Here is an 11711-nt window from a genome sequence, read left to right as displayed (position 1 = left end):
CACGAGAAGCCAAGATGGCGCCTGACAGAGACTTGATTGAGAAAAGTTTGTGAACTGTTCCCTCGGCTGATTCGGACGGCTGATTGACAGATGAAACACAGACAAATCTGAAGACAGAACGCCAACGTCCTCAAACCGGTACCCATCCCCTTCTCCTCTGCACCCCCCCCCCCTCCTCCACCACACCCCTGCAGCCCCACCCCTTCAACCCAGCTCCCCTTCTTCTCTCTCTCTCCATATGTCTATGAATCTGTCACTATGGCAACCTCACCCCAGGGGCAGGGGGAGGAAGGGGCTGCCTTCGTTCAGATAAATAAGCATCCGTGGGCTCATTTATGATGGTTTGTTTAGAGATTATAAAACAGTGGTCAGAGGTCACAATGTGTGTTCCTGTACACATGTTTGGACAGTGTGGTGAATGTGTATGTTTAAGCCTATTTACATAAGACCATATGTGTTAACTCTGCACTGCAAACATGTATTTATTTATGTCTTTGCAACATTATTAATAGAATTATATGACTTATTATTAATTCTGTGAGATGTCTTGTCATATTATTAAAATTTTTCCTTAAGGATGCAAACTGCAGAGAGCACTGGCAGCTACTGGACCAGTCATTAAATCAGAAGATTATATCAATGGCATCATTAGCGTAGCTGGTCCTAGGTTATAGCTGATGTCTCAGATGCAGTATCAGCAAACTCTGTAAAGGCTCATCGCATTGTTTCCCATTTTTTCCCTTCACTTTGTGCTTGTCTGCAACTTTTTAAAAGGGCAACCCAAACTAGTGAGGAGACAGAGCCGCACAGGAGAGGTCAGAGACAATCAGAGATACGTGGTGGGGCCACCTTGCTTGATTTCACTGATGCTGCATGATACCACAGGGTGATACTGTATGTACCACACATGAGGCTGTCCTGCACTGCTCCGACACACGGCACCAGATGTCTCAGGAAACAGGGAATTTTCCTATGCAACAGACTCACAACCTTGACACCGTTTCACCTCTGCATGCACCCCTGCTCACTCTTTTCCCCTCACTTCCCATACCTTACATTGACTGAAAAGCCTCCCCTCCCCCCTTTCAAGAGCAAATTTCCCTTTGCAGCCAGAAGTGCTGAGTGCTGCTGTTTGCTTTGTACACACAAATTCGCTGAGGCTGTAAGCTGTCCCCAAACATCTGCTCCCTGGAGTGGAGCACGAGAGGGAAGGCAAGGACTGGATTGGTGTGCATGTTGTTCAGTGTAGCTCTGTCAGAATGTGTTACATATGGATTTGTGTGTGTGTGTGTGTGTGTGTGTGTGTGTGTGTGTGTGTGTGTGCGAGCGTATGTGTGCATGCCTGCGTGAGCAAACAATTATTCAAATAGGTGCTTTGTATCTTTTTGTGCGCTTTATTAGTCGCACCTAGGAAACAAAACACATATTTGTGTAATTGTACACAGGGCCTCCACATATATAATAGGCACACACACTCACACACACACAGGTGCACTTCATTTCAACTTTCTTGATGTACAAATTGTTTGGTAGTCAAATACGTGAATGAGAGCGATCAAAAAGACAAATAGTGCATGAAAGTCTTTGCAAATAAAAAAAAAAAACAGTAAAATCAGACAAGCAGAAAAACTAAAAGGGAGGAGAGCATTCAAATGATTAGTAATTACAACAACAACTGAGCTATCTATAAGTGCTTCACACAGACTTAGAAAGAGCTTAACTTGATCAATTGATTTCATTCCCCCGAGCACCGGTGAGGATATTACATGCATATTATGCATTAAGTTAATTTTAGGTCAACTTAGCATTAATTACAATGAGCTCAGTAGGAACCCACTTATATCTGTTAATTTAAAATGTAATGTAAGCTATTCTGTAAGCTGCATGTGTTATCTCATTGCTCATGCCACACAGTGCTCCTCAGGAGAATTGCAGCCGCTGCCAACATCAGCTCACTTGCAAGAGAAGACAATACAGAGGAAAATAGAGATTGTCAATAGCCGTATTCATCGTGAACTAATACATCACTGGTTCCTCTTCAATATCTCAATTGACGTTTCATCAAAGGAAAATGTAGCAAGTGACTTCACTTTTACAAATAATGTAAGAGCTATTGTACTTCATTACAAATATGTTTATTATTGATTTAAATGAATTAGTTAAATAAACTAGATCTGGAATGAATTTCATCACAAGAAACGATTGCCTTAAAGGGGGGGGGGGGGGGGGGGGCAGAGAAAAATAAAGTTGAGGAAAATTCAAACTTGTTCAAAGTCGACGTGGCTCCTACCTGTGGCGGCAGTACATTCTGAGTTATTTTGGTTTCATTTCCCTCACATTTACCATGTGTTTGCCCGTGTATAAGCACTCCACAGCTGTCAGTCTCCTGAACCAACCGTACATCTTCAGGAAGGAATTACAGAAGAGCACAAATTCATCAGAGTAGAGTCACACTCAAATGCTTTTCGAACTAAATGTCAGGTCTGAACAAACAATGTGGTTCGCCTTTCATCAATTGAGAGGCAAATGCTGAAGCTGCCACAGAATGAAATTAAAGTGATAGTTCACCCAAAATAAATCCGCTCTTCTTTTTTCTTTTTCTTTTACATTCACCTCATCCTTATGATTCGCATTAACTTTTACTCTCCACACATTTCCTTGCTGCTATTTGAAATTATTTATTTCTAAGTGAATCTATTATTCAGTAGGAACTGTGAGGAAGTAAGTTTGGATTTAAAAAAAAAAAAAGTCTGAGTGCACACCTGCTGCAAGCATCCTCTGTGCACATTACAGCCTGTAAGGTGAAGCCCTGCATGTGGCAGTGGGACATATTTTAACAAGATGATAAAAGAGTATCTAACCAGGTCGAACTAACACACTTCTCAGCAGGAACACTGGACATAAGAGACCATTGGCACATTGTTTCATCCTCATCATCCTCATCATCATCCTCATAACCTTCACTTTCAAGTGCACACTTATTTGCATTAAAAAGATGGGCGCATTTGATAGTTTTGTTAAACATTCCACTTTGTACTATTTTGTTTAGAGAAGGCAGCCTTAATGGTGCGTATTTTGTTTAAATGCAAATTCAAAATAAATTGGGTTCAACACATTTTCAGCCTAGCTTGCATGTAAAATCCCTCTTATCAATTACAAATAAAACTTTTAAACGTTTGTGCCATCAGATGCTCCTCTGCCGACCTTTAAGTTTGAACTCTTATTCCCCTCTAGCTTTCAGTTAATATTAACGAGACGAACGTTATAAGAGATATTGTTTGGGAGGAATTAATGCCTGGATTTTTAAAAAAATTATTCAAGCAGATATGCATGAAATATATAATCAGCATGTAATGAATAGCTGCTCTAAATTTTGTTTATTCTGGCTCTGACTTGGAATCATATTAAGTGTTGAGTATGCTCAAGTATCTTTAATTTTTCAACTTTACCATTAAAAATAGGTCTGTGCTTTATATCCAAAAACCTACTGGGTGAAAAGACTCTTTCATCCAGTTTATAAAGTAAGCCAGTAGCATATTTTTTGACTTATTAAAATAAGAGCTAGGGCAAAAATTAGGTTAGCTCTAGGTGTAGGAAAAAAAAAGCATTATCTGGTCTGGTATGGAATTATAATATGAACAATTATCATATGGCCTGGTCGCCCTTCTATTCAGCTGGATGAAATATTATTGTGTGGACGTAGAGACCCACCACCAGAACAAAAGCTTTCCAAGTTGCTTGTTGGGGTGAAAAAAAAAAAGAAAACGTATGAAAGAAAGAAAGAGAAAAAGCTCAGACTTCGAGGTCACCCAAATTAATGGTCCACCCTTCTCTCTCTGAGCCGCTGACCGGGTCAGCGTTGTCCCGAGGCAAGACAAAGGTCAAGAGGTGAGGGGTGAACTCTGGTGTAACTGCATATATTAGCTTGGCCTTGTAGCCTTCATGTCCACTCCTGCGCCCTGCAGAGGTGCAGTTGTCTTTTAATGATTATTATTATTATATATTTTTTTGTTATTGTTATTTGTATTCTATTTACAATGAAGAAACCTGTTTATAAAGTTCATGCAAAGATTTTTATTTCTGAGCAACAACAACCCAGCTGCTTTGAGGTGAAGTTTTCATCATTAATATGTTCTGGCTACCTTCATCTCCAGTGCACACGCTGCTAATTGAAAGCTAAACAAAAATATTCCCCAACATAAAATTAATGTGGCTGATGGACCATATCTTGATATTAAAATAGACATTAACATGATAGAAATGCATTGTGATGCCGGGAACATAACAGTGTTTAAGGGCCGAGTTTATAATCATTTACTGTCTCTGAGATGAGCTGTGAATCTGGAAGGAATATTTAGCTGCTGGAGCCACACAATTTATTGGTTGATCTGCAAAACAGCACAGACAGCGTTTTATTGTCTGCTCTCCCGCATGAGTGTTCAAGCTAAATTATCATTTTCTGATGCATGTACAGTGGTAATAAAAGACGCAACAACTCCCGCTCGTGATATTTCTACATTCCATTAACATGCAGTTACAGATGCATGCAAATGCTCCCAGATTTGTGCATCAAATAGATGGATCACCACGGATCAATACTCTTAAAACGAGCAGTCAATAAATCTATCAGTCAATTATTGCATTTTAATCTTTCCGTGTGCTGAGGATCGTGAAAACCTGAAAACAGGACAAAATATAGACAGCGTTAAAGCAGCACTGAAGCTCTGCTAAATTAGCCTGATAATTATCCGCTAACGCATTGCGTTAAAAGATGAGCTTTGTCTACAACAGGTGCGTCTGAGTGTCAGAGACAAACAGCGTTTTAAAGAAATAGGCGAAGAAGCCTCCACAATGCTGAACTGAAGCTTAGTGAGGAAGCAGCAGGGTGGGTTGGTGGAATCATTTGTAAAAACCTGCTATAAATGTAGCTATTGTCTTTCTGTCTCGATAGAATAAATATAATCAAATGTAGACCTTGAATAAATAAAAATAATTCACTTGTGTTATTTTAAAAGAAGCAAGGAAGCGCGTGGTCCTGTTGAATAAATATATTCGAGTGAAGTCTGTTCCTGAATAAATTGTACAAAATAAATAAACAAATAGTCTGCCACCATTTCTATGGGCAATTAATATATCTTTGTATCTTCGTTTGCACTGTGTAGATAGGAGCGCAATGCAATGACTTGAATTTTAATATTCAAATCAGAGCGCCAGTCTAAAGCCGGGTAGGATGACAAATTGTTTTGACCCGTTCATGCATGAAGAAACTTGCCATTGCGCTTCTTGCAATAAGCATCCATCGTGGTAAGCAAATAAAGGTGATGCCTGATTGAAAGCGATGCAAACGCGAATCAAAACATCAGCAGGCTGGCGCCCTCGCTGCATAAGGCATGACGCAGCTCCCAGCGGCTCACGAGTTCAGGGGCAGGTGTTTTGGCGAGCTCGGTCCAGGAGAGGGGCAGGTGTCCACAGTGTCGGCGTGCGAGTGCGGAGCCGCGGGCCCCGGGTCGCAGAGCAGCCCGTCTCTATGTAATTTCTTCTGCTTCATGCGTCTGTTCTGAAACCAAACTTTCACCTGCGTCTCGCTGAGCTGCAGGGCGCTGGCGACCTCCACCCGCCTGGCCCGCGTCAGGTACTTGTTGAAGTGGAACTCCTTCTCCAGCTCGGTCAGCTGTTTAGTGCTGAAGCTGGTCCTCGGGGCCCCGTTCACCGTGGGATGGCCATCCGTGCAGATGCTGCTGCTGCTGCTGCCGCCGCCGCCGCTGCTGCTGCTGCTGCTGCCTCCTCCAGCCTCCACAGCACCAACTCCCGAGCCAACAATACTGAACCCACAGGTCATGTGCGTCCTGGCTGGGAACAGAGGACATGAAAACAGTCGTCAGCAAACTCAATGAGGTTACTCATAAAAGAAGCACAAAACCCTTCTGAATAAAATTATCCACGCCCATATCCAGGAAATAAGATGAAAAATTACATTAGAGTTCAAACAGGAAAAAGTCTTGTGAAATAAACTTTGATCACAGTCAATTATATTATGACTTTTGTATAAATCTTCAAATTAAATAAGACTGTTTACTAGAGATGATACAGATAATGAGGGGGATAAATTGAATAAATAACCACAGGTTTGTTTGGTACCAAGGCAATCAAGTTAATCAAATGTTCAAGAGACCTAAAATTATTTTGAAGAAACTCAAAAAGATGTGTCCTGTCAGTTTCGCCCTGGAGCCATTTTTCTCTCTGTATAACAAAGCTGTACTTCACGGAGGCATCAACTTTAGCAGTGGGCTGCAGGCGCTTTGCAAAAAATCTTTTGGTGCTGTGAAGCAGGCGGACGGGGGAACTGTGTGTGAACATAATAACAGAAACACCTGTGCAATATCATGCAATCCAAAGAAACAACATCACAAAGCTACAGCCTGAAAAATGACATTTCACGTCCACTGCAGGGCTGTTGTACTGAGTTGTACGATACTGTTAAGGTTTGTGTGCTTGACAGATGAAAAAAAAAGATGTTGCTGTATATTGTATATGTACGAAAGTTGTCAGAGAAATGTTTGGCGATTCAAAAAAACTTTACAGCTGAACGTTTACAGTCCATTAACTGTATTCATCAGAATCATTAATAATTTGCCTTTAGGCCTTTCTGTGTCAATGACAGTTTAACAGTTTACAAATCCTTTCATACACTGTATTAATGACAAATGTCTCCATTTTTTTCCTCTGAGGTTTCTGGGTTACACATTAAAGTATCATCTGTGCTACTTATGTGCAATGAATGACAGGAAGCGCAGCTATATCTTGATTTTTCATGGCTGACATTGTGGCTAGTCGTCAGTGTGTCTTTGCCTCTGAGGAAATGTGTTGCTTCTCCTCCTGCATAATGGAGTCAGCGCGCCAGGTGTAGTCCAATGTTTCCCACCACAATTCATAGAGAGGAAGGTTAACAGGCCTCTAGCCACTTGGAAAAGCACAGCAGATGGAAAGGTCAGTTATAGGATAAATGTCGACATCTGTGTTTTAAGAAAATGAATGTCAAGGTAACCGAGCCTGAGAATTAGAGGCCAGAGAATATGAAGAACCAATACAGAGGAACTGTGCGTAATTAAGAACTTCAGCTTTCGGGAGTGCAAATCACATGCACATTCTGATTAATGGCTCCAAAGATAATAGAATTGATGCCGGCCAGAAGGCATAAAAGAATCAAACTAAATATTTGAGGAATGACTTGCACGTTTAAAAATAGCCAGCCAGCAAAGGGAATGGAAGGGCCTTCCAAAGCCAAAGAGAGGGAAGAAGAAAAGGGATAGATCGATACACATTGCCTCAGTCATCTGGGCATCCAGCCCACAGTAATTCAGGTGCTGTCAAAGCATAATTGAAGAATGACGCACTGGGAGTATATACACTGAGCCAGGAGATCAGGTTACAGCAGGTCTGTGGAGGCCTTTCAACATGGAGGAAAACGCGAGACTTTGTTTTGTGCCAAAACCAATACAACCGCCAGAGCAAGGCATACTCTCAATAATGACTCTTTTACAAGTTACACAGTAGCGCTAATGAGTTACTCCTACAGATGATCCCCTTCAGAGAGATACAGAAGAGGTTACACAGATACTAACAGTACTGAGAGGAGACGTCTTTGTGTGCGTGGGTGGGTGTGAGCAAATGGCTCTCTCAAGTGCACGGGTGTGGATCAGACGAGTGGCTAATGTGTTTATGAATAAAATGACTCCTAGACAAGTTAAAGGTTGTTGATGTCACCTTGTACCTCCCTCATCATCAGAATTGTACAGGCTTTGTTTTTGTTTTACAGACTGTCAAATGCACATTATTTCAATGCTGTAAAAGTGCAGTTTTGCGTGTGTTGCATCACGCACAACGCTGCATCATGGACTCCAGAAATAATGTGTTCGAGGCCACATTATTTCAGTTTTGTGTTTTGTTGCATCCCTTCGCAGAGGAACTCAGGCCTCTTACCACAAACAGTCTGTGGTAATGAGCAACCTGCATCTTTTGGTCACTGAACATTTGGGTCAGCAGCACCTCACAGCAAACACAGACTGTTCTGTGGAGAGAATAATAAGAAAGAAAGAAAGAAAGAAAGAAAGAAAGAAAGAAAGAAAGAAAGAAAGAAGACTGGACCACCGTTGTTGTAAATCTTCCTCCATGTAAAATGTATGAAACTCAACCCAAGTACAGCGGTCAGTCAGTCAACTGACATTATTGATCAAATGAAGGATCTATATAAAATACTATAACTCATAAAATTGAAGATTGATAGGCATTTTTCACATTAGTAGGCTATTGGTATTTTTCTTTTTAAAGCCTGGGATGTGTATTCTTCTGTGGGCTCTCTGCCCAGGACTCATCAGTCAGGGAAATGATGATCTGTGACAGCAATTATGTTAAAAAGGTGGACACATGTAAAGGTGCTGCAAACTGAAATCAATACACAAGGGCTTTCATTACAAACAGACAACTAATCAATACTCAGGGAGCACTCCAGCTTACAAGAGTAAGTTTTACTCAACTTCCTGTGAGTCTGGACAGGCAGTGGTCTGTTGCATTATTCAAAGGCTACTGGTAAGTAAGGGCAAGGGTAAATAATTGATCATTTTCTGTGTTGCAGACACGCTGAGGCTGAGCAGGCCTTTTACTGTACGTCACTCTCCTTCTGTGTGCACTGTCTCAATCCTGCTTGTAACAGTAGGTGGAGCAACAAAGTTAAATAACCGAACAGATTTACATTAACATGGAACCGTTAAGGAAATAGAAACCGAGTGCTGATGTGCATATTCAAATGTGGCGTCGAGTACACAGCTACTTCTCCCTTCCTTACCTTTTGATCTGCTAATAAAAAGTGGAGAATTTATTTTTTTTCCAATTCAACTTTTGTTGACGGAGGAAATTGTGCTCGATGACGCACAAAACACGTCAGCTTTTTTTCTCTCTCTCTTTTTTTCCAGCTTGTGGAGAAAACTTCGACCAAACTTCGCCAACTATGAAAGAAAGTTATCCCGAGCTAAAACATCAGAGTCATTTAATCTAAATAATAATGTCTCAGGGTTACTTTATCCCTCCTGTCGTGCTCAGTCTGCCTTGAGAAAAACTTACCCGCCCGGTGTTGACTCCTCTTCACTCTCATCCACTCAAAAGTTTTACTCCTTTCATCCACATCAGCCACGATACAGTCCGAGCCGGCTGAACTCCCCACGGCGACGTGAATCTCGGGGCCATTGTGAGAGTAGATGTGGAATTGCTCTTTATGTGACCCAAAGTCGGAGAGTCGCGTCTCGCTGATATTTGACGCACAGTATCCGCGTCCTGGAGAGCCCTGCCCCTGCGCCCTGCACCGCCAGGGGACACGGGACGAGTGGGGGCAGGCCGGTGTCGAGAAGCCCTCGAGAGTCTCACACGGTGGAAGAGGAGGAGGTGGAGGAGGAGGAGGAGGAGGAGGTGGAGGAGGGCTGTCCGAAGAGGTGCACAGAGTCAAAGTGTTGGAGAGAGTTAGGTACCGGGGATGCGGAGAATTAAATCCTGAGGCAACTTCCATCTCCAGTTTTCCCTCCTCATCACGACTGGCGAGTTCAGGATGAGTCCTGCCGCCCAGGTCCCGGTTTATGACCTCTTTTGCTCGGCAGCAGCCCGTGAACAGAGGGCTACTCTCCCCTTCGGCCGTTAACTCTTGATAGGAAGTCATTATCACCTCTCCCCTGCATAATCATTGGACGGGGTTGCACTTCATGCCCGGCCTCTCATGCATCCAGTAACGCATGGTCAGGCGGCTGGACGACCGCGGGGACATTCCTCAGAGGAGAAACAGCAGTCCCTGATTGATGGAGATGACGTGCCCTCCTGGTCTCGGCCAATAGCTGGACATCTCTGTCATCAGGGAGGACAACATTGATTAAAGCCGAGCAAGCAAGTTGTGAAACCGACTTCAGGTCAACAATTTACTGTTGTCCGAGCACGAAGAGTAGCGCCATGCAGGCCATAACAAAAAAACCCCACAAACATTGTCATCATCAGCAGCAGACTCTGAGGGCCTTCATGGGCCTCTCACCTATTCAGACAGGTAGGCTATGACGTCAGACATCTTTTTTAAAAAAAGAAAAAACCATACACAGTTTTTTTGCCCTCAACAGAAGGGAGTCTGTTTTGGGTTGAATTCTTGTATAATGATTATTTTTCAAGACAACAATGACGCCTCTTTTTCCAAAGCTGAATTAGCATAATATAGGCCTACATTGATGCAGCTAATGGATTATGCAAATGTGTGAAGGCTTCTTGAAAAACCCGAGGCCCTCTTTAGCAAAGGGCTTAGGTCATGTGAAAGGCACACTTAATGGGTTCAGAGGTCGTGACAGCACGCATTTAGAAGTTCAGTGGCAGCAGATTTGTAATTAGCCTCGAACAAATACTAAAACGGCTCCGAGCACGAGATCAAGAAGTTGTAGCTGACAGAGGAGACATGTTCGTCCCAGGTTAAAGCGGCTCCTCGGCTGGATCAGACGGAGCGTGCTCATCTGTGCTCGACAAACAGAGGCCCAAGACCCACTTTTAGGACCGTGCTCCTTTTCAACACATCGGTGTGTTCACTGAGTGATGCAAATGGTGCAGAAGCTGCTTTAAACTTGTAGGAGTGACAGAAAAACAACACGAAGCAAAATGCACAGATGAGTTTAAAATACTATACCCACACACACACACATACATACACACACACACTGACACACACATGCACGCACGCACGCACACACACGCACACACAGAGGCAAACAACTCAGCTGCCTGTGTTTTGGTTCAGCTGCAGATCTACAGGAGCAGAGCCAGTGTTTTCACCTCCAGTGCAGAAGTGAAAATGTCATGGAGCTCCGGAGAGCAGCACAAGTTTGTTGACCTACTTTCAAATACACGCGTCACCGAGTCTCAGCCTGCTCGCATACAGTTTTAATAACAGCTAATAATATCCTGATGTGCCAGTGTTAACGTCTGATCTCCAGGCTGTTTAATTCCTTTAATCCACAGTGAAGACAGGGCGTCTTATACTTCCAAGAACAAGAACAATAATTGTGGATTATCAAAGAAACACGAAACTTGAAAATAGGCTCTCTTTTTTTTTTCTTTTACTGTATGGGTTTCGGTCATGTGTCATGTGATTGTCTTGGACGGTATTAAACTGAAGAAGAGCAATGATGCTGGATTCATGTTGAAAGGATATTCCTAAATTCCTAATTATTTATTACTTATTTATTTATTTTTTGCCATTATGTTCGGCCTTAATTTTCCTGTCCCTGTATGCTTAAATAAATCAGCCAAAAAGTAATAATATAAATAATAAAATAGCCTAATATAATACAAAATAATATAATTAATGACTATAATAATTAATACATGAAATATGTTATTTTCAGAACATTATTATTATTATTATTATGCTATTATTGTTGTTATTGTTGTTATTGTTGTTGTTGTTGTTATTATTATTATTATTATTATTATTGTTATTATTTGCCTATTATTATTATCATTATGTCTCAGATTACAGTACGAAGCAACCACCCATATAATTTAATAATATAAAAAAATACGTAAAACTAGTTTGTGTTCCTGTTCTTATCGTTTTATTTTAACAGTATTCCCTATGTCTTTTAAGTCTGCAGTAATTACAATATAATTCAGCGTAATGAACAACTTCTAACCGCATT

At 41.7% G+C, this 11711-nt stretch overlaps 1 protein-coding gene across 1 annotated transcript; it reads right to left on the bottom strand.

Moving 5' to 3' along the window:
* Positions 1-4059: 4059 nt before the first annotated feature.
* hoxc1a (homeobox C1a) lies at positions 4060-9838 on the bottom strand. Its single transcript, XM_056385963.1, has 2 exons — positions 9118-9838; positions 4060-5850 (listed from the first exon to the last, which is right to left on the bottom strand). Exons 1-2 carry the CDS (start codon positions 9701-9703, stop codon positions 5411-5413), a joined length of 1026 nt encoding a protein of 341 aa, XP_056241938.1. The 5' UTR covers positions 9704-9838; the 3' UTR covers positions 4060-5410.
* Positions 9839-11711: the final 1873 nt, after the last annotated feature.

This window comes from Seriola aureovittata, chromosome 9 (assembly GCF_021018895.1).
Source record: "Seriola aureovittata isolate HTS-2021-v1 ecotype China chromosome 9, ASM2101889v1, whole genome shotgun sequence".
Taxonomy (NCBI): domain Eukaryota; kingdom Metazoa; phylum Chordata; class Actinopteri; order Carangiformes; family Carangidae; genus Seriola; species Seriola aureovittata.
The sequence above is the reverse complement of the archived record's forward strand: the minus strand, read 5'-3'. Positions and strand labels throughout refer to the sequence as shown.